The sequence below is a fragment of the Parasteatoda tepidariorum genome, chromosome 7 (assembly GCF_043381705.1).
Source record: "Parasteatoda tepidariorum isolate YZ-2023 chromosome 7, CAS_Ptep_4.0, whole genome shotgun sequence".
Taxonomy (NCBI): Eukaryota; Metazoa; Arthropoda; class Arachnida; order Araneae; family Theridiidae; genus Parasteatoda; species Parasteatoda tepidariorum.
In genome coordinates, this window is record NC_092210.1 from 39,064,172 (window position 1) to 39,088,583 (window position 24,412).

General features: G+C 32.0%; 1 protein-coding gene across 1 annotated transcript; it reads left to right on the plus strand.

The window, feature by feature from the left end:
• The first annotated feature begins 2,958 nt into the window (after positions 1-2,958).
• LOC107448511 (carcinine transporter) lies at positions 2,959-24,341 on the plus strand. The gene is made up of 10 exons (XM_043056505.2): positions 2,959-3,821; positions 7,761-7,864; positions 9,112-9,266; positions 12,339-12,507; positions 14,375-14,504; positions 16,255-16,370; positions 18,009-18,214; positions 20,089-20,270; positions 20,372-20,535; positions 23,973-24,341. The coding sequence occupies exons 1-10, from the start codon at positions 3,459-3,461 to the stop codon at positions 24,097-24,099; spliced, it is 1,716 nt and encodes a 571-aa protein (XP_042912439.1). The 5' UTR covers positions 2,959-3,458; the 3' UTR covers positions 24,100-24,341.
• Positions 24,342-24,412: the final 71 nt, after the last annotated feature.

The following is a 24,412-nucleotide window of genomic DNA, read 5'->3' on the forward strand; positions in this document are numbered from 1 at the left end:
TTGTTATTAATTGAGTAGTTACATAAATTCAAACATTCATTAGCTGCTAATTGTTTTTAAACACCAGTTGTTTTTGCTTTTAAGTGTCTTCACGAGTCGTGCAATTTAATACCAAGTAATTCATTTTTTAAAACCATTTTTAATTAATACTAATATATTTCTCTGTATTCTCAACTTAAATAAATCATTTTCACTGTTATTCTTTTGCGAGATGGCAAGAAATAATTTCGACGAAGATTGAAAAATTTACCATCCTATGAGCTCCTATATTATTTCAAAATTTATTTTCGACATTTAAAAAAGGAGAAATTCCCGAGAGTTTAGAAATCTGAACTGTAGGGAATATGATAAAATAAATTATTTCTAAAACTGTGCGAAAAAATCTTCAATTTGCCGATATAGCCTTCTGCTGTGATACTGCATACATCTGGCACGGAGGGTGTGAAATTCATAAATAACACAGATTAATATTAAAATAATGTTTATCTTTTATTATTTTATGAAATATACGATTGTTTTATAATCAATTTTAGTAAACAAAAAGGTTTAAAAAACCTCCCGGATGTATGGTGGCCAATTAGTTGGCCTCGTACTAAGAAGATCCTGGTTTCAAATTCTGCTTCGGGCTTGGATGTAATTTTTCTCACTCTGTCCTGTATTTTTTTTTTTTTTTTTGAGTGACGGTGATCCGCTTATACGGTACCCATGGAAATCAAATCAACAGTACTGCCAATACTTCAACAATCAACAATACTCAAATCAACAATACTGCAACAATACTTTAGGTATTTTGTTAATTTGTTCTTGCGCATATAACGTGATTTCTTTTATTTTACAATAAGACACAAATGCAGTAATACTTGACAAACTTTTTGCACACAATTGTAAAACTCATTCATCCAAACACGTTTCTTTATACAAAATTATTTTTTATAATTCTTTTTTATTTTCTTTCTTTCTTTTATTATTCTATTATTTTATTCATAACCCATTAGTCAAATGGCTGTTGTTGGGGGTACTTTCGTGTCAGGAGATTTTTCTTCCCGTTCGGACATTAATCGATATATACTCCCAACAAAACTAACTTTTAAGCATTATCATGGCTACGACAACCTATTTACATTAACTCTCTCCAAACTGAGCGACTATTTAAATTTAAAGATCATACTTAATTGTAAGATATTTTTTTTACTGAACTGTCAAACTTAAATAAATTTTCTCTACTTATATTTATAACGATTTGCTGGAAGCTACCTTTTATTAGATGGATAAGGTTTAAAATTTATATGTGAGAATAATTTATGATACATTCATTATCAGTAGCATAACCATTAATTATCCATAGTAAGAATAAAAGTGCATCAAAATTATTCAGTATATCTCCATATTGAATAGTACTAAAACTGAAATAGACAATAGCTTATGATAAAACTTATCATAGGAAGGGAAAATGTTACTCTCGTAAGCTTATATATTTTCAATCACACAAACACTGTTCCAACGTAAAGTGTGCCAAAAAAAATAATAAATTTAAAAAAACGGACAACCCTGAATAACCTTTGATATAATGATCGTATCTTCACGATATAGGTCTGAATCTTAATGGTTTGACGCGGTGACCCCGAATATGCTAATTGATTAGTGCAATTGATATTTTAAGTTAAGAAATCAGGCACAAAAATGTGCGTTCTTTGAATAAACATACTTTTTTCAACGGATTTGAATTTTTGACTCCTAATATATAGAGGGCAGCCGCAATGTAGAAATATGGTATATGTATAAATTGTTGCTCAAAGCTGTGTCTAGAAACATTGTTATTTTAACCATTTTTCAAACATTGAAACAACTCTTTCATTCGGTTACATTTTAATTTTGAATTCCACGTAAATTCACTTTCTCGGGGACTTGATTTTTAGCATGATGATGAAAATTTCATTGTTAGATTGTGTCAGAACGACGTTGCATACCTGAATTTCTTAATATATTTTCCATAGGTTACAATTTAACACAGAAGCGATTATCATCTAATCATGTAATAGTCATCAAGGCGTATTACGCAGTACGTGGTCTTAACATGATGATGGAAATTTTAGTGATGAATTGTGTCACGACGTTGCATACCTGAGTTTCTGAACAATTTTTTTTGGATTACAATTTAACACAGATGTGATTATTGTCTAATCATGTAATAGATCTCAAGATACATTGTGCAGTATATGGTTTGAGGGAATATTCTCGAGGTACAAACAAAATCATCTCACGATTGACTGATATAGCAAAAATAAAACTTAAGGAATTCAGTTTTTTTTCAATTACAAACTATTGCGAGTACAACTAATGGGTATCTTACAATAGTAAATAATGATTGTTGTTCCTGCTTAAATTTGACATGATGAACCTAGGGAGAGTTTAATTCCTTAAAACTTTGCCTGACCTGACGTGATTATATACAAGCAACGTTTCGCTTCTAAATCAAGAAAATATCAGGAAAAATATCAGGAAATTTTTTTTCATTTTAAAAAGTGGGCCTAACATTTAGTAGGCTATAAGGAGTGTTAGATCACTTCGGTTGCTGCAAGCTTCTTATGCTAAATAACCAAGTTAAACTTTCTAGTACCAAATAAAAGTATATTCCTCGATATTTCTAATTCTTTAGGAATAAAATCCTGCAGAAACAAGGTAACAATTAGCAAGCAATAAGCTAATAATTTTTAATACAATATTTTTTTTTAATTTGATAAAAATCCAATGAGCTATAAACGAAAACAATAATTATGTGATGATATATAGATAAAAGAAAAGCATTAAAGCATTTTCACATTAGACCAAAAGATTTATTTTCTTAACTAGTTGCATTAAACCTAATTAATAACTGCAATATCGTACTGATCTTGCTGTTAAAAGTTTAATATTTCCTTCTCTCATTGCGTTTCCTTTCAACACAATTTTCATTTCCTTTATTTGGAGAGTGGCGAGTGACAAGAGAAAACGAACGATGACTGAGCGGCGGTTGAGATGCTGTTCATTCATTTTTGGATTGAATTGAACATTTGAAATTTTGTAACATTACTTTTCCTTTAGGAAGCCGCTTTATAGCTCAGCTGTATAGTTATTCAGAAGGCCACACTATAACTGATAATGGACTCCTTTTCGCACTATCTGCTGTCAGCTTAAGCAATCTTAATTTCATCAAATACTATTTTTGAAAAAAAAATATTGTGAAAAAAAAAACAAGCTATCCCCAAGATTAAGCCGTAAATCAGATGTTTTTTTGATAAAATAAACAAAATATAACGGAACTCAAGTGGGCCTTGATATCATCCACCAAACTCACTGAAACATTGTAAGAAGTGATTTTTTAGCTAAGTTATCAAAAGACTAAAATGGAAAAATATGCTGAAGTCTTACATTTGTCTTCAGATAAGTATTTTAAATAAATTAAATCAAATCAATTAAAGATGGATTTTGAGGACATCTTGTTGGATGTGGGTGATTATGGAAAGTACCAACAAAGCCTCATCAGATATTTTTTAATACCTGCTGCATTGCTGCTACCATGGGTTAGTATGAATATATTTTTCATGGTCTCCGTGCCTGATCATTGGTGTAATGTGCCAGAACTTGTTTCATCTAATTTAAGTATTTCTGATCAAAGATCTCTTATTAGTCCACCTGGAGATAAATGCCATATGTACAATTTAAACTTTACCGACTTTTTGGACAACGGGAGTTATGTTATTCCAGAAAATACTACTACCAGCCCCTGCAATCAAGGCTGGCAATATGATAACACTAACTGGGACACCACAGCGTCGACAAAAGTAAGCGTATTCATTTAATTTTTAAATAAGTTTAATGTATATGTTTTTTATTTGTTTATTTTTATTCTGATGATCGATGGATCTATTATGAAAACAAGTCAGAATTTCAATTACAATCAAGAAAGCGATAATCAATTATTGCTTATTACCATTTTAAATGTTTTAGTTGATTATGTTATTCTTGCTTATAATTGGATTTTTATTAATTAAATGAGTTATGTTGTTTATGTGGTTGTTGTTGTCGTAGGCCAATAAGGCACTCGGGGTGCGATTGCTCTTGTTTTCCTGTGTCGCCATCTATGACCAAAAATTCTACTTATTATATATAAAAATTCTCCCACCCATACGACAAATCTGTTTAAAGGGTGGACCCAATCATTCATTAATACATCGTAATATTGACTTGAAACAAGGAACGATCAATCTTTAATCCAGTACTCCCAGACGTGTAATTTATTATGGAAACATGGTGTGCTTCGTGACCCGACGGTGTAAGAAAAGTGTATCCTTTATCTGTTTAGAAAAGTTTTCGGAAAGAGAGGGTTTTTTAGGAGGGGAGGGGGGATAAATCCGAATTTTTATACGAACCTTTGATATTCGTTTGGTTAACTATCTGGTTACATTTACTCGTCTATTTAACATTTGAAGTAATTTGTGATTACCCACCCTTAATCGAGGATTTCTTTTTACATCTCTAAAGTCGGAATCGGGTGGGAACGAAATAAAATATATTACCCTAACCTGGGATGCTTTTGTAAAAGTAATTCCTTGATATATCTTGACTTATTTTTTTTTTCCTTCTTTATAAAATTTTTTCCAGATAGATAATTTCCTTTGTATGTTTTATTCTAATTACTTATTATCAGGTATATAACATAATTTAAGAAGCATAGAAGAAGCAATTTTGAATACTAACATAATGACTAAAAGTAATATATAATGAAAAATAGCACACACGCTTATAAACAAAAAGATTTTTTTAATAATAAAAACAGCTTCAAACGTGTCTTTTCTCTCCATTAGTTTTCCCCTTATTATTTATGACGTAAATGCAAAGAGTGTATGCTAGATTTATATGAAAATAAAATTTCCCAGATAAAAAATTCTTCTTTTAAATTAAAGAGGTAAAAAATTATGCAAAATACTAAGGCATATTCAATACGTTTTTGTTCTTAAAAAACTGATAACTGCTGCAAAACGTTTCTGTTTAAGGAACGTTTAAACTTTGCCAAATATATCAAAACATGTTTAAACAAGATTTATTTTAGCAATTCTGAAGTTTTTCATTGCAATTAACATTAGCATACAAGTTACTATTGGGAATTTCCCCAACTTAGGTATTAATGAGTATATATTATTTAATATTTGATTAATGATTTAGAAACATACAGTCATACACACATAAAAAAAACTTTATTGTATTATTTTGACAATTAATTTTTCGGTGTGTCACTTGACGCATAATTTATTATGATTATCAGTTTTAAATGTATACGCCAACCATCTGATAAGAGTTTGTTAATAGCATTTATTTCCTCGAAAGCTATTCAATTTCAAAATTCATCCTTTATGAAGATATATTCGTGAAAAAAAAGATCTATTATGTTTTGTGAAAATAAGTAAAAAATAAATGTCATTCACTATGATAATACAAGCATGAATAAGGAAAATAAAAATAAAGACAATCTCTTGAAATGATGGTTTTCATAATATTAAACTTTTTTGCATACTAAATTTGAATGTTTTTAATTACCATGTATATTAAAGTATAAATATTGTAACAAATACTATAACAGTTATAAATAAAATATAAATTTAGCAAAAATTAAATCTTACTCAAATATTGTAAAATCTAACTATTAATAAGTATGATCTGTTACTGCGTTTAATGTTCAGTGTTCATGTAAAAAGCACTAATAGCTCTCTATTATTTTACCGATTCTAATCAGTTAAAATTTTTTAATGTTAACAGGGAGTAAAAAATTTCACTCATCAGCTCGTCATTGACTACTGAATACTTAAATATCCCGATTAAGTTTTGTCTAGTAAAATGTGGTGTTTCAAATAAAACTATATTACGTTTTTCCTCGAGTTAGTTGTGAGCTTTGAGTTGGTAAAAGTATTAAAACGGGGAGCAATAGTTTCAGCCTTTAAGAGGGAGATTAATTGAGTATGCAAAGTTGCACACCTCAAAAATACTACAGTCGATGTCAAAAGATGCGTTAACATCTTCTGACTCTACATATTTTTGACGGGCTGGGTTGGCCTTCCAAAAAAAATTCTACTGGGAGTAATTGGTAGGTAAGGCATTAGGAACATTTCCAAGAGGTCGTAAGTCTTATTACCACCTCCCGAAGAATCCCCGTAATGTGGTAAATGGTGACTAGTGAACGTTAAATCTGTCGAGTCACAAAGTCCTCCATGTTCCCATAGAAAATCATACCTCTGGAGGTACTGAATTGGAGACTGATCATTCTTAGGTTCAGGTCAAAATTACGATCTGTGGGTGAATGGGTGTATAAATGGGTCTGCCCTATGAAGGGGCTGTGACGTGCATGTGGCTGAAATCTTATTCTTGGTCATTGATGGAATTACTAAAAAACAGGAAATGTACCCTCTTCTATAAATTCGCTTGGTTTTACCAAGCAGACTTCCTGGTATTGGCAAGTGGCATTAGAAACCACAATAACAGAAAAAAATTCTTGAATTTGGATAGAGGAGATAAATTCTCCGTGTATTTAAGCCAGAATCTCTTTAATAAATAAGTGGATGTTGTGCTGGTAGAGCGGACAAAATTTCAAGTAAATGTTCGCTGCCCAAGCTTTGACTCAGATGTTGAAAAAGTTAAACAGTGAAGGATGTTCAGTGAGATTCTCGAATATGCACCAGATTATAACATTTCTGTGTTATTCTACCAGTGATTACAGCTTCTTGTAAGAGAGGATTCAACTGTCACATTAGAATGAAGGCAACTTACAGAAACTCTTTGGAAACTGAGGCAGTGTTGGAGATTTGCCAAGATTCAAATTGATCCTCTCCCAAACAGAGTTCGGTGCTATAGATGAATTTTGACATACGGTATTTTAGTGTTGAAAGGAAATGGTATGCAAATATAAAGTGAGAAAAGCAAAGGCACATTTCTGACGTGTAATTTTTCGGATCTTTTAGAACCATTATTGGAATAATTTTTCGGATAACATTGGAACCATTGAAACTTTTTTTTAAAGCTGATATCAAACTTTTTTAGCAAACTATCGTGTTTCAGTCTTTCACTTTCTGCATTCTTTTATGGTTTTTGACTCCAAAAATTTCAACATGCGACGTCTATTAACATTTTGAAAATTGTTTATATTTTTTATAAAAATAGTGCCCAGCAAAACTTTTAGTCTGGCAACTTTAGAATTGAAATTTCGTTCTCTGTTATTTGTAACTACAAAAAACTGTTTAAATTAAACGAGTAGAGTATTTAGAGTAATTGTTTTTAGTTGGAAATTCACTGACTACTGTCAGATGACCAAAAATTCCCATATTGTTTTCTTGTAGATTATTATTAAAAGGTCACTTGCTTGCAACATTATTCAGAAAATATTTAGAAATCCATGCTGCGAAAATTCTGAATTTTACTTAGAATTAGTTAATATAGGAATAAAAAATAAAAAATTTATTTAGTTTAAGTCCTTAATCCTCAATATTTTTAGTACCCTATCAATTCTCATATCAATTTCGATTCCGAAAAATAAAAATAAATAGTTAAAAGTTGCTTCAATTATTGATAATTTGAAATAATTAACTGAAAATACCTCTTACAACTCTACTCTTAAGAGAGATATTTTAACAGGATATATAGCATTTTAATTGAATAATGTATTTTGTGAGTTTTTGAATTAATTGTTTAAATATTGGATTAAAAATGGTTCATACATTTCTAAACATTTTCAGTGGAACTTGGTTTGTGAGGATGATCACTATTATAGTTTTGTCTTGAGTATGTTCAATGTTGGAAGCATTGTAGGAACACCTATATATGGAATGTTAGCCGACAAGTATGGAACTATTTTTTTCTATATTTAATTTAAATCAAATTGAACCAAGTTAAACTAACAGCAGTAAATAATCCACACAAATAAATTTAGTGTAGGAAATGTTTAGAAACAAGTGCCAAAGCTAAATTTATGGAATTTTAGTTTAAATAATGTGCAACTGATGAGTTATAATTTTATGCTGAAAATTTGTGTAATGTGAACTTTAGCCTGAATAATTTGCATAGCAAATTAATTACAAATGAGCTATTCCCAGAGCATTAAGTTTTTTTTTCTTTCATTTAATGGCTAGCACTGAACTTATCATTATTCACCATGGAAGGTGCCAGAAGTGTTACTCATTTTGCGTTACCTGGTGAGCACCTTGTCACTGAAGTGAACAGCATTCCCATGTCCCACTGCCACAGATACTCGTTCACACTGCTACAGGTTGGTCACATTCACACATCACACGCAATAGGGGACAATAAACAGAAAGAAACGTCCATGCCCTGAGCAGGATTCTAACCCGCAGCCACTGGCTTGACAGTGCGGCACGCTAACCACACAGCCACCTGGCCGGCCCAGAGTTTTAGGTTTAAAACAAAGCAAATAGACGAAATCATTCAATTTTTAAATTTTCCAATTAATAAGTCGAAAGGCATGATTTCGTTTAGGTGTTTTACTTGAGTAATCTTAACAAAGATAAAATTAAAATCAAATTAATAATTAAAATGTGATTTCAAACTTGCTTTAATTGATTTAATCTCCCAGCTGTTGTTTTCCCTCTGTGTAATGCTTACTTGCAATCTTCAAATTTATATTTAAAGGAGGAAGAAGAAAAAATACTATCCAAATTCGATGAATCACTAGCGAGCTAGATGGAATAAAAAACATCACCTCTTCTTTATTTCATCCGACAATTAAACACAGTGCTCATTTTTTTATTCGCTTATACCTTAATAATGATTCGTTAGATTTTGGTTTAGTTTTTGTATTTTTAATCACTTAAATATTAATTTGCAACTCCTAACTTTTTTATTATTTCATTTATGACAAAGACTCTTCAATACAAAGATTATTCATAAAATAATATACATTAATGGTGGTGATTAAGGAACACCCTGTATTATACATATACGAACATGTATATAACAGGAACATGAGTAAGACATCCAGTTAAAATGTTTATTTATAAATTCAGGAGTAGTTATTATTTTATAATTTTTTGTGTACTTCCTGATTCCTAAAAACGTTTGTTTTATTTTCAGAATCGGAAGGAAAATAGCTTTTTTCATAGTAATGTTTGTCACGGCAGTCACCTCTATATCTTCAGTTCTCATGAATGACTTTATTGCTTTTTTAGTAATCAAAACCATTAACGGAACCCTAATGCCGTGTGCTTTTCAGTTGCCGTATATCATAAGTAAGTAAATGGTGTGACGGACAAAAAATGATAGTTTCTAAAGATTGCTTTTTACTTCTTTTCTGTTTCATTGTACAATCAAAGGTAGCCGTATTTTTAATCTTGCTTAATGTAGGGGAGAGGGGGTAAAACTGGGTTCCTCGATTTTGGTGAAATTATTTTAGCGATATTGATTTTCAGAATAGGCAGGAAAACATTTTTTTCATAGTAATGCTTGTCACAGCAGTCATCTCCAAACCTTCAGTCCTCATAAATGACTTCATATACTTCGTTGACTTTTCGTAGTTATCAAAACCATCAATGAAGCCCTAATACCGTGCGGTTTTCTGTTGTCTTATATCATAATTAAGTAAAATATGCAATTGTCAAAATATGATAGTTTCTAAACATCATTTTTTACTTCCTTTCTTCTTCATTCTACTATCAAAGGTGGCTAAACTTTTAACCCTGTAAATTATATACATACTGGTTTCCCAGGATTATTGGGACAAATTTTAAGGGAAGGTAAGTAACATCACAAGGATCCAGAATTGCATAGGAGCCCATGGAAGGTCGTATGACAAGTACAAGAAACAAAGAGGCACAAGACACAGATCAGCTGAAATATTTATTGGTCAAAGATATTATAGATCGTTCATCAGGAGTTGACACTTGGCTCCACCTTCATCACATGGTTAGCGACGATACTATTTCGCTATTTTTGGGAGAAGGTTGTAAGCAATCCTGAACAAGGTTGCTATTTGGCGATCGTATAGCAAAAATATTTAATTCGCAAACTTTATCTGCATTTTTTTAACAATGAATATTACATAAATTTGATAATATTTCGCGCCATTTTTTATGGCATTTTTCTCCTTCGAGTGAATAGTTTGTCCTTTTTAAGACAATTTGCTGGAAAAGCAGCAGTTTTTAAATTTAAAATATATTTAATTAGACAGAGAAATAAAAGGTATAATAGCAGTTTATAAAGCTAAGTAAATGACTGAAAAAGAAGTCACCAGTTGTGTTTGACGCGCATTAAGGGTTGTCTCAATTTCAAGGACAGATATGTTTTTCTTCTTACTCCCGCAATGAAATGAACTCTGCTTTCGAGGAGATGGAGTCACGTGCCAACTTCTGGTCAACGAATTATACACGTACTGTGATAGATGATATGTGAAAATGTCACAGAACAGGTCTAACGTTTCCATCAATGCTTGTGATGCATGCGTTACACAGTTGGGAGATGGATTGGTGATCTGGCAACCCTGTGCGTCTCTCCGTGATCACCTTTCGCAATACAATATTTCTACTGCTCATGTATTTTTCTCCGTCAAGCCGTACATCATGTGCAGATCTGCAAGCTCGGTGTTCACCAAACGTTCCATACTTCTCTGCGAGCGATGACAGCTCAAATAACTGCAATAATGCAAGTCTGTTTTCGCCAATGATCTTGTTGATAACCCCCTAGCCATGAACGAAAACTTTTTCGACCATAGGTTCCTATGCAAATCTGAATCCTTGTGAAGCTTGTCCTAATAATCATTAGATATTCTGTATACTTCACTAAATTATTGGTTGAGAACGTCGAAAATATTCACGATAATGATCAGCAATGAATAATTTTTTTCGGGAAAGAAGTCATAACATTCTACATTTTTATAAATTCTTGTATCTGCGGCGATGACGCCTTTGTAGTCGGATCCTCAACCAGTTTAAGACTTGTTAAAGCATTCAAATTTTTAATGAAGTTCTGTTTTGAGCTCAATTTAAGTTGAAATTATTTTTCTGCTTTCTACATAATTAGAAAGAATTTCTCGTCTGTCAAAAATCGAATGATTTTAGGCTAGCTTAGGCACTAAAATCTCTACTGGAGCTACCAAGTATGACTTTTGATTCATTATATCGCTAAAGTGTCTTTATCAATAAAATCATCTACAAAATCGCATTTAAATTTATTGCATTAAATTTATAATTCATAAATTGAATATTGATTTAGTAAATAGTAAAAATTTACCCTCAGAATAGATTTTTAAGAGATTTCCACAGAATAAGGGCATTTTGTTCCAATAAATGGGAAACCAAGGAATAGATTCGGCAAAATAGAAGGAGATAAGGAGAACAGATGAAGACAAAATGTTCAATAAATGCTGTTACCAAAAATGTTCACATTGGTAACACTCGAACAAAGATTATAAACTAGATGTAAATTGCTAAGTAAGATCTCCATCTTCGTTTAAAAGCTTAAAAATAAAGTATCATTGAGCCGCTACAATTTTCTAGTGATTGAAGTTGGAGATGGTGTAAATTTTATAACTTTTTATCCTATGAAAATTATTTGTTTCGAATACTTTCCATGCAGTCACATAACTTTATAATTTTTCTGTTCTTCTTCTAATGAACTTAAATAATGCACGAGGTTATATACCCAATTATTTGATTTACAATTAATTTATTGTAATGTTTGTCAATCTATTTAGCAAATCTAAAGAAATGCGTTTCCTAGAATATTAAACTCAAAATTATTAAAAAAAAGAACTTAAAATTTTTGTTACTTCTCTATCATGCTCACATGTTAGAATTGCTATTAAGCTCACAATTCTCTTAATTTACAGCTCATTTTTTAAGAAAAAGCTCACAATTCTCTTAATTTACCGCTTCTTTTTTTAAAATAAGCTCACAATTCTCTTAATTTACAGCTCTTTTTTTAAAAAAAAGCTCACAATTCTCTTAATTTGCAGCTCTTTTTTTAAAAAAAAGCTCACAATTCTCCTAATTTATAGTTCTTTTTTTTAAAAAATAAAAAGAAGTAAAAGACATTCTTAGGAAGGAAAATTTAAATATGAAGCGTTTAAACGAGTTAAATAATAACGTTTAACGAGTAAGGTTTAAACGAGTAAAAATAAGGTTGTATATACAATTGAGTTAATTAAGATTGTTTCTGCAGTTCAAATCGCATGTTATGAGAGTTCCAAAATTAATTCGTTCACCTTATCAATTCGTTTTGATTCAAAACAACAAATACAAAATTACATAAAAATTATATACTCATAGTATTTATTTCGTTAAAAATTAAATTTTATTTTTTAATAGTTTTGGAAATAGTCGGACCTGAAATGCGAACAAGAATGAACGGACTAGTGAATTGTTCTTGGTCTGTTGGTCTCTGCCTATTGTCGCTTATTGCTTATTTTTCCAGAAGTTGGATTATATTGGGTTTAGTGACCTCTTCTGTTACCCTTCTTTTCGCACTGTACTGGAAGTAAGTCCTTTTTATGTTCTAATTTGAGCGTTTGAAACGCTTTATGAGTAAAGATTAATGGACAATTTATAGTACATTACATCTGAAATCAGATTTAATTGGATACCTGTAAGTGACGTTATGCTTGTGAGTCGAACTTGAGTGGCTTCTGAATCGACAAATGCTACGATTTACCTACGATGACGTCACTTTCAATTATCCAATTGGCAAAAGACTAATAATTCTGAGGAGACATAATTTGGTTTCAAATTTTGGTTTGTTGTCAATACTCGAATGTTCGAACTCCTCCTTTCAATGCAGAAGCTACAATTAGGTAGCGAATCACTGACGAGTGAATGAGAACGTGTAAAAGAATGATAGTTCCTTTTTTGTGCAGAATGAAAAAAAAAGATCCTTTTTGCAAAAGTTTTTAGTCTTAAAGAAAAGTCACAGTTTTGTCAGGATAATAGGCAAATATGTCACACAGGATAATAGGCAATATATGCAAATATGAACTGCACAATCTTGCAAATCAATTCCAATTCAAAATTACAAAGCTTTGTACAAAAACAAATCCAAAACCATTTTTTGGATCATTTCTGCCATTTATAGTATATTAGTTTTGAAATAATGATATAATTGGAAAAAGACGAATTAATCCAGGGAGACATAGTTTGAAATCAATGCTCGAATGCTTGAACTTTTTCTCTTTACAGAGAAACTAGAATCAACTAGCGAATCGGTGTTGAAGGAATGAGAATATGTAGAGGAACGAATGCTGATGTTTTCCTTTTGTTGTGTATAGTATGAAAAAATAAGTTCGTTTTTGGAAAAATTTTTAGTCTTAAGGAAAGTCAGAAATCGCTCTAAGTTTCGTCAGGATAATAAACAAATATGCTGCCATATGTGAACAGTTTGTGCGAATTCGTCGTATATGTATTACATATAGCTTTATCTCTGAAGAACAGATGAAATCAATTCCAATTCAAAATTGCAAAACTTTGAATAAAACTGAATCCGAAATCATCTTTTTGTATTTTCTGCCATTTCGGGAAAATGTCTGTAGACTTTAAAGAAAAGTTTTAAGTAGCTTGATAGTTTGCGAAAAAATGTGTAAGAAAAATTTGCAACATTCCCTGACTTCATTAATTTTTGCAAATTAACTTTCATTGAAAACCATATACCATACAGTTTATTTGAATAGTTGTCTAACACCGTCTTCAATAGTCATTCGATAATGTCTTTGTTTTTTGCATAATCGAGGGCTCATTTACACTTTAAAAGGTGTCTAAGCTCGAATAATCTGACATGCTTATGCCAGGCTCACGCCCATTCGCACTATTCAAGAATTATTTCGCTTCAAAAGTCACTAATTTTGGAGTACTTCGGATATTAAGAGTAGATTGTTTCCAATCGAGTACAAAAGGGGCTAAATTTGACGTGATCTTGAAATCTGCTGCAAATCTACAGAAACAAATGTTCATCGTTACAAAATGTATGCATGTTTCATGTTGTGTAATTTTATTTGAAGAATTACAGTATCCATGCATTCTAAACTAACTGTTCTTACTTTCAAAAATAACTTTACGTACACTTATCTTATTGTTATTATAAATTTTCGTAATAGATGAACTTCAAAAATGAGGACGAATACTTTACACCAAAAGTAGGGAAAAGGAACATTTTTGTTGTTTCAAACACCAACAAATCATAAATATTGTTTCGCTACTCATTTTTGGTATGAAGTAGCAGCCACCATTTGTGTTAAGATCCACTAAAATTTTTGCAGCATTAGTCAAAGGACTTAAGCAGCATTAGTCAAAGGACTAAGAATCTATAAATTTTGTGAACATGTAGATCAATATTGTATTTATGTTTACTATTCCAGGTTTCTCCCGGAATCACCTCGATGGCTTGTTTCCCAAGAAAGATACGAAGAGGCAACAGACATCATGATGCAAATAGCAGAAAAGAATGGAAAAACACAAGACAGAACTGCACTTACTCAAAAATTACAGGTAGCAAATATTTGCGAAATCATGAATAGTTATTCCTGACTGCATAGGAAATGGGAGTAGGATAATGATTCGCTTTTCAAATTTTGGAGTGCAATCTTCACAATTTGAGAAAAACGTAATATTATCCCGTTTGATAGTAACAAATAAGAATAAGCTTAATAAAAAGAATAAGCTTAAATGAAGGAGCTACTAAGTGACTTCTAGAAAAGCGCAAAATGTTGGTTTGAAAGTATAGGTTATGGTTAAATGCCTTCAGAGAACAAATTTTTTTCTGCTATGTAAAGGAGGAATTTTAATGAGAAAATGTGTTTCGCAGTTAGCTCCTATTACTGCTATATTTGTGAAAGTTGTTTCTAAATTCAAGAAAATGCTGCTCAAAACACTTTTCAGTTAAGTTTGTCTATTAAAAAATTAGAAAATAACTAATTGCGTAATATTTTAATACGGAACACTCTGTGGATAAATTTAAATAAGATAGCGTTTTTTTAAGACAAATAATACACAAACTCAAAAAGAGCTCACGGAAATAAAAAATATGAACTGTTGAAAAATAAGGAAATTACAGATGAATGAATGAAACGAAGCCTGAAAGTGAAAATTTAACTTTGAGAAACGGAGCAAACTTTTTCACGTAAATTTAACATGGAAGTTTCGAAGAGACATTTTCATTCTGTCACTTTTCACATTTATAGATACATATTTCTTTTTTACTTCATTAAGAAATTGATAGTTAAAATAATTGCTGTCTGTCTGTTACAGCAACATCGTTATTTTTGCAATTACAACAATCGTTATTATTGCAAAAATTTCCTTAATTGATTATAAATATATTTGCATTGTTTGAACAGTCACATACTATACTAATTGTAATTAAAGTAATTTTAACTCGGATTCCCCATTTTTTACACTTTTCCCTTTTCCTTTACGATAGTATCCTTTACGATAGTATTCCTTTACGATAGACTCGCTTTTTCCCTACACCAGTATATTACCACTGCTAACTAAAACATACTGCAGTAGGGAAAAAAGCGCTATTGGTAGATACCAAGGTAACGGAATGGTGAAAAAATATAGTTTGTCAACTGTAAGAACTCCCCTCGCCACAAAGTCTGAGGCTGCCTGTTGCTATGGAAACAGGAATAGCGCATTTCAGGTAGGGTAGCTTCTTTTCACTCTAGGACTAACACAATGTACAGAAGAAAAAGTTTCCCTTTCTCTCGCCGACCCGAGCCGAAACCTACCCTAAACAGTGACCCACATTCCCTACTTGAAATAGTTATACCTCGTTACCATAGTCACCACCAAGGGACCAGGCGAAAGGCTAGGGTAGTTCTTACTTAAGACAAACTATATGAACAGTGGGAAAATAGCTTAGCCATGCAGCTATTATTCTGTTTACAAAGAACATAAATGATGTCGTGTTCCATAATGAGCCATGCACCAAAAAGTTTTCAATGTAATTTTGAAAAAAAATATCGCCCTCTTTTATTCCTAACTTTTAATCTGTTACGATAGAATTGTCTAGTTGTAATTTAACTTCAGGACACATGTGTGGCTCGGTCATCCCATATTATTGAGCATTGTCAGCCAAACAATGGATACGAGCTGCCACTTATTTGATAAAAATAAATACTTTTAAACTATCTCAAGTATATTCAAAAAAATAATTCCCGTAAACATTTTTTAACTTTTCCGTACAAAGTGACAATAGGCACCAGTTGCTTAATGATTGATTTTTCTATTATTTTAGGTAATTGGTGAAAAATTGAAGCATGAAATTATTGTGGATGGGGTTCAGAACTCAGCAGTTGATCTCATCAGGTATCCCCAGATGCGAAAGAAGTTTATAATAATTACTGTTTGCTGGTAAATATATATTTATGTAATATAAGTGTAAAAAATACTTTGTAAAAATTTTTACTTTATTTTAAAAACGAAAACTGTTATAACTACATGACTACTTTACCCCATAAATGGTGTAATGAAACACCAAGTTTTGTTTTTGGTAAAGTAAGCACCACAAATGTTCCATTACAGTTCTTTTAGTGTAAGGAAGTTACCACCTTTCTCGGTGCTTAACACCAAAGCTAGAGACACAAAACCATAGCAATGATGTAAAATGCAAGTAAAATTATTTATATTAAGATCTATTAATTTAGAATGCATACAATAAACAATTCTTGAAATAAAATTAATTTATCAACCCCACTTGCATCACAGATAAATAAATTTTGATATAATAAATTCGAAGTAGGCGTAATAGTGGATAGAAATTAAATAATATGAAATTGCTGAATACAATTGACAGAATTATGTAAATCTTATTAGAGCATATTTCCTTATTACAAAACTACACTGTAAAAACAAAACTATGGTGTAATATTTGTTTCTCTAAGGGCGTAATTTGATGTTGAACAAGCCAAAAAATTGCGTGAAGGAACACTTTGTTTCAAGTTAACACCAAATCAAAAATTCATATATAATGCAGTTACATCTAAACACTTAAAATAGGAAAAGCTTGCACTAAGCTCACGCACATTCACGCCATGCGTAAATTATTTTCATTTCCGTTAACACAAAAGCTAGCTCGATTAGGATATCGTTATTAGACTGTTTACGAGTTGGCATAATTTTGTTGTTGTCTTCCATGCGGCTATACGCCTGCTGAGACAAAACTTTCTATGTATGTTCTTAGTTACGTAATAAGGATTTTTATATTTCAATTTTCAAATCTAAGTTAAGTTTATTAATTTATTTTATAACGCATAATTTCCATCAGCTTAATTTCTGTTAAGCCTAGTTCGAATTCGTCTTAATATTCTGTCTGTGCTAAGAGCGATTGATTAATGAATTTATTTTATTTTAAGAATTAGAGCATGTTTGCATTTTAAATTAGTGAATCTTACTTTATATTGTGAAAATACCTTTACTGACTCTTATGTATCTAATCTTATTGCAATAGCTAATTTTCGCATTACTGAATACCAAAAATAGTGACTGCTAATTTACATTAAGCAGTGTTAAAAAACATTCTTAGTGTTTCACTACACTAAAAAGTATTATTAGTTCTTGGTGTAGTGAAATAGTTTTTCACTATAAAGTAGTTAGGATACACGAAAAATGTTTAAAGTGTAAAAACAAACATGCATTTGTAACAGTGAACTTCTGTTTTCGTGAAATATTTCGTAGTATATANACGAGCACTCGGATTTAACGAGTACAATGTTACGGTCCCTTTGTGCTCGTTATAAACGAGTTCGACTGAATTAGCTCTTGGTGTAGTGAAAATTTTTTTAAAAGTGTAAAAACAAACATACATTTGTAACAGTGAACTTCTGTTTCTGTGAAATATTTCGTAACATATATATATATATATATATCTTACTTCTTCTTGGATTATTTATTTAATTCAGTATCTACTCAATTACTGGTATTCTATAACTCTATGTAACATGTGAAAAGGGTTTCTTAGAAGATGCTAAATGGGTCTCTTTGTAATTCCAGGACAACAAATATAATGGCATACTACGGACTACAAATCAACGTGGCTAATCTTGCTGGTAATGAGTTTGTTAACTTTTTTCTACTTTCTTTGGTTGAGGCACCCGGATACATAACCTGTTGGGTATTCATGGACAAATTTGGCCGAAGATGGTGCGCTGTTGTTGGATTTCTTCTAATTGGTTTTTCTTGCATGATACCATTAATAGGTAAGATAAAATAAATTTACTTTCTCTGCTTTCAGACGCACTTTCTTTCGTGTGCAGGGTGTAACAAAACTAATGGTCGAAGATATATAACTCTTCAAAACATACAATGCGGGGTCGAAAATCAAAGTATGCCTTAAAAAAGAGTAAATAAAGCAAAGGGTAAGAAAGCTGGTGAAACTGGCTGGACATTGTCTTTCCCAACAGATGCATTTGCAAGGATAGACTAATTTTTTAAGATTCCAGACCAAACAACCTTTGTAAATTTTTAAAAGGTGTCTTTAATAAGATGCCTATCGAATCACCAGAAGATATGGTCTCCTTTTACAGTGACAAAACTGCTTGTCGCATCCGGTTTAAAGTTTGTATGGCAGTATATCATTTCGGAATTTGTTGTGAAGTTTTGAATGATGAAGATTCTTTGTCGTTTCTTCTTCCTTATTGTATTATCCATTTTCCCTAAGTACGCCTAATTTTCACACTCCTAATTTTTTTGCGTTTTGATCCTACATTTTACAGAGTTATTTTCAAAATTCCGTTTTAATTCAATTTCATATAATGAAAAAGAAAATTAAAAGAAGGCAAATCTAATTTTTATAACTGAGGTTCAACGCATTCAGGTTAAATTTGTTCAGATTTATGTATGTTCAATGCATTGAGGTTATATATGGTCAATGCGTTTAGGTTATATATGATGTTTGATGAAACTAACCCACACTTGCGTTACAAGGAGAGCAAAACCACGAAAACCACCCTTGGTTAACCTGGCGGCAAGGGAACTCTAACCCACGATCCGTCTACCATTGAGGATATTTTACGTCAGCACTGTGATTGGTGCGAGCCGTATGCGGAATTCATATCGTCCAACCAGCACTGATATTCGAACCCGGGTCTCCTTATTGGGAGGCAATCGCTCTATTATTTGAGCCGCCACGGCTTCCAGTTGCTGAATTTAGAAAAATTACTACAGAAAAAAGGAAAGTTTAAATACGTACTCAGTGCTTTATTTCTGAATTTTTAATTCACAAGAAATACTCAGCACATTTTACTAGATTTTAGCCTTGGTCACAAAAAATTAAGAAATTTTTAAAAAATGTAAAAAAAAGTCTCTTGATCATTAAAAATTAAATAACAAAAAAAAATTCTGGGTTTACGCTTTATACAAGAGGGTTTCTTGCATTATTTATTCTTCATCATCGATTGAAGATAAATTATTTTCAGTTATATTTTCCTCTCCATTTTATTTATGTTAGCATATGATAAACTAACATTTAGTAATGTAGTCTTTTTTACGCATTTTTATTAACCCTCTATCGTGCTTGTAGCAGTGTTCGGTGAGTTTCTTTTAATCGAAAATTTGACCACCTTTTAACCTGTAAGAGTAATCTACTCTATGCAAGAGCTCCAGTATCAATGACAATGCAAGTTTTTGTTTCCTTACCATAAGAAGCAGAATTTATCTCGATATTATCGAAAAAATGAATTTATATTCAATCAAATCTTGACTACTTTAAGGTTAAATAGGGTGCTTAAATTTGAGCTGCAGCTACGTGCTGGATGACATCACATGTTTCGATCATTTTCTGACTGCTTTAAGTAGAATTGATTACGATATTATCGTGAAAGGAAATTTTTTCTCTTCAATCGAAATTCCGATCTCTTTAAAATTAGCATAAGCATTAAACTTTTAACTGCAACTCTGTGAGCGAGATGTCCTCACGAGTTTCTATCGCTTTCCAATCACCGCGAGAAGTTTTCTAATCACCACTTCTGAACCATTCATTCCCATATCATCTAACGAGACAGTCAATATATGATAATTCATTCCTAACTTCTCAAATTTTACATTTGTATTATATTTTTGATTTTAATCTTAGATTTGCCCTACGTTGATGTGGTATGCTCAATGATTGGTAAATACTTTGCCGCTGGGACATTTATGGCTACATATCAGCAGAGTTCGGAGTTGTACCCAACAGTTGTCAGATCTTTAGGAATGGGAATGAGCAGTACACTAGCCTCGATCGTTACTCTTATTGTTCCTTACGTCATCTATTTGGTGAGTAATTACTTCTGTAACTTTAATTGCTCTTCTTACTTAACTATCTAATTTTCATTCGCTCAAAATTCCTTAACTTACATTGAAAATTCATATTTCAGAGTATTTACGGCAAAGCTATTCCTTTTGTGATCATTGGATTGTGCTGCATACTCTGTGGTCTTTTGGCATCTTTTCTTCCAGAAACTCTGAATGAAAATTTACCACAAAGTATCTATGAGGCTGAAGAGTTTGGTAGATCTCAGAAATTCTTCTCTTGGAATAGGTATTGTCGTTTTTACCTTCTTAATACTTTTCTAATAAAACTAAACTCAGTGGTGATGCAGCCCATAGAGGGCCATAGCCTACTGTACCCATCTCAGTTTTCTTGACGTTGGGCTCTGAGGGACTGGAGCAGATGTTTCGGGTGGGTGATCAACCGAACGTGGAATTCCCAGTGTTCCCAAGCATGCTTAGTACTCATTTCATAGGCCCACTGAAAGCTTAGCCAACCTTGTCCATCCAGAGGATCGGACCCAGGACCTGTGATACGAGACCGCTGAGAGCAACCACTTAGCTACCCGGAGTTACTTTTCTAATAAATCTATCGGAAAATTTTGATCCAATTAACGAGTTTTGGAACTTCGAAAAGGGCAACTTTTTCTTACAACAGATATGAAAGAGATATGGACTAACAAATTTTACTGTCCATCAATGCAATGAAGGACAGTGAAACTTAGATTGTGCTCAAATCTAGCCATGTGGAAGTTTCAGGTTTCATTTGGTAGATGATGTAGTGGTCTAGGGCCAAAATTCATTCATATAATTTGTGATCTATGATGAAGTATAACTGCACTTCTCAGCTCAATTTATCCTTCTTCACTGGCACTATAGAACAAGGTTTGTAAACACTGTTCTCTGCAAGAGCAATCTAAATTCTTAGCGAGTTTTTTTAGGATATTATTGCGATTGAAGCAAATTTAATCTTATCCAAATAAGTTTTTGCTTCTTTCCTCTTTGGCTTTCAATTTTGGTATTTTATTGAAAATGTTCGACTATTTTTTTTTTAAATTTTCCTTATTCTGGCACAACACGCCTGGTACAAAATTATAATTGAGTATCTTGATGCCAGAGAGAGTAAGTTCTAAATTCAGTTTTGTCTGCGTCTCTTGCGAGTCTCTCTCATCAAAAAATACATGAAGCAAATCATCTGTTATATGTGTAGCAATTTTAATCTATAGGTGGGCTAAAAACGTGATATTTTGTAATTGTCACCCTTAATACATATTTTTAAATGCCTTGTCAAAAATTGAAACTGAAATTAAGTACATAGTAGGATTGAAAAATTAACATGAAAAGAAACAACAAAACCACTTTCAAAGTTTGACAAATCATTATTTTGGAAGACGGAACTTGAAAAAAAAACTTGCTTAGTTGCCTGAGAAAATTGACAGGATTGGGCGGGTGAGTATTAAAAACTTTTATAAGTTTTAGGAAATTCTATCTGTTTTAAATTAGATATGAATTATATGTCATGAAAATTAAAATATTAAGATAAATTGAAATAAAAGAATGTTTCTTCTGTTCGGAAAAATTAAAGTATTTATGATTTTAGCTGTTTAAGGAACTAAATATCACAGCAACTTTCTGTAAGAAAATTGAGTTTTTCATTTCTAAAAATAAATTAGAAATAAAATACTAATTCAGATTCCCCCTCCCTTCAAAATTGAGACTATGCTTCACTTAGAGTAAGGATGTAGATGTACTTTGCAAAAAAAGCAAAAATAAATTTTAATTTAGTCAATCTATTTTTAAAAACAATCCATATTTAACCTAAACAACACTACAAATGCACAAATGCATAGTTTAATTGCAGTATAAAAATTATGCATCTTTATTGAAATTTTGTCTACTGTTTAAATTATTCGTGTAGCTACAAATGAAAACTTTGTGTAAAGTGACCCAAACGTTCTCATATCTTGAGAGCGGTAGTCGAATTTCTTAAATTGTCCACAAAAACTCCTTTAAACTTTTTAAAGACAGAAAATGTCTCCGAATTTTAATATGTGTCTTCAATAGTTACCAAAAACATAATCTAATTTATTTTATTAAAAAAATTCAGAAAAAAATTTTGAAAAAAAAATTTAAAAAAAAGATGCTAACACTATGCTTAAACTAACACGCGAAAATGCCATGCTTCTCTTAAAATAATTTCAGCAAAATATTACCAAATTTTAATAATCATGTATTCATTCATTTTCAGAAAGCAGATTACTATGTATTATAAAACTATTCAGTAATAAAATCAAGTTTGATGAAGATGGCTCTACACCCGATAATAGATATCACTAACAAAAAATCTGTTGCAAATATAAATTAATATTTTCAATAAATATATAGGTGTCCTCAAATCGCAAAATTTATAGAAGAAGCTTCGCTGATTTGTCCACAGATCTGAGCTTATAAATCTGGTCACCTTGGCCCAGTGGCAAAAGCTCTCTAGTGAAATTTTAATAAATTTCGGAATATCGGTCTTAAAGAATATCAAAGCAGCAGGAAACGCAAATTTTATTTTAAATACAGATTTCTTTAACGACCTAGTAGAAATTTTTTTTATATACATGCAACAGAGAAGAAGGTTTATTACTGGTTAAAGTGTTTTCATTAAAAGCAGGAATGGATATTTGTCCCATTTTAAAAGGGTGAAAAGGATTATTAGTTTGTCCCGTTTTATAAGGTGGGTTTTCAGATATGATAACCCATCACATTACCCATCACCAGGCCAGGGTAGCCGGGTTGGTAGGGCACTGGACCCATATCCAAGGGTTCGTGGGTTCGATCCCCGCCGGCCGAAGACTCCCCGTGTAGTAAATGGTGACTGATGCACGTTAAATACGTCGAGTCGCAAAGTCCACCATGTTCCCATAACAAATCAATACCTTTGGGGGTACTAAACCAGGAGTTTCCTTGTTTTCTAGATTGGTTCAAAATTACAAGGCTGCGAAGTGGAAAATTAGTGGTGGTGAGCCCAAAATTGGGTCGGCTGTACAACGGCGGATATAAAACCCATCACATTAGAGCCGCGATGGCTCAGGGTATAGAGAGTTCGCCCTCTAATGAGGCGAACCGGGTTCGAATCCCAGTCGATATGAATTCCGCATCCAGCTTACACCGACCATAGTGCTGACGTGAAATATCATTAGTGGTAGACGGATCATAGGTTAGAGTCCTCTTGCCGTAAGGGTAACCGTGGGAGGTTCTCGTGGTCTTCCCTTCATGTAACGCAAATGCTGGGTTAGCTCCATCAAAAAGTCCTCCATGAAGGCAAATTTCTCCCGATACTTGACCCAGGAGCTCTCTTGTCTTCTGGATTGGGTTCAAAATTGCAAGGCTGCGAAGTTGAACATTAGTAGTCGTAAAGCCATAAAATTGGGTCGGCTGTTCAACGACGGTAATAAAATTAAAAAAACCCATCACATTAAGCAATAAAAATTCAAAAACTTCTGTATGTATGCATGAACTTCCATCAGTAGAATCGTACTTGCCAGGACCTGTGTTAGGTACATGCTTTATTGACGTTACATTACTTTTGATTCGTACGATGCGATTATCAAATTAACCATTTTTGGAGATCATATTTATGCAACAACAACAAAAAAGTTTTGCAACTGCATCATTCTATTTATTACTAAAATTATAGTCATATATTTTACTTTTTTTCAGACGACGAAGTTCAGTAAGTAAGGAAAGGAGGGCTTCACTTGGTTTGAAATCAAAAAATATTTATACAGTTTCTAATGAAACGAAAAATCAAGATTCCAATGAAAAGACTCTTTCTGATAGTTGTTAAAATATGTGCCTGGAATTTAGACAAACGAATGGTCTCCAAGATTCAATAGAAGCTGAACGTGAAACCACAGAGAAAAATTCAACCTGAAAAGAAAAGTATGTTATGCCAAGGAAAATTTGACTTCAACATATAAATGATCTCTACTCCATACCACTTCAGCTAACAGAAGTGTGCTGACCACTGGAAATTGCAAAGAAAAACCATTGAGAAGTTTTGCATGTAAATAAAATACTTGGAACTATTTTGAGTTTCTGTGACTAACTTAGTTAGAGATTTACGATAAGCAATTACAAAATTCTCCAAAAGAGAAAGT

Excerpts from the sequence above, each read along its gene's own strand:
- LOC107448511 (XM_043056505.2), top strand. The coding sequence starts at position 3,459 with ATGGATTTTGAGGACATCTTGTTGGATGTGGGTGATTATGGAAAGTAC. Across the intron at positions 12,508-14,374 it reads CTTTTCGCACTGTACTGGAA|GTTTCTCCCGGAATCACCTC; the intron begins GTAAGTCCTTTT and ends TTACTATTCCAG. Across the intron at positions 14,505-16,254 it reads CACTTACTCAAAAATTACAG|GTAATTGGTGAAAAATTGAA; the intron begins GTAGCAAATATT and ends CTATTATTTTAG.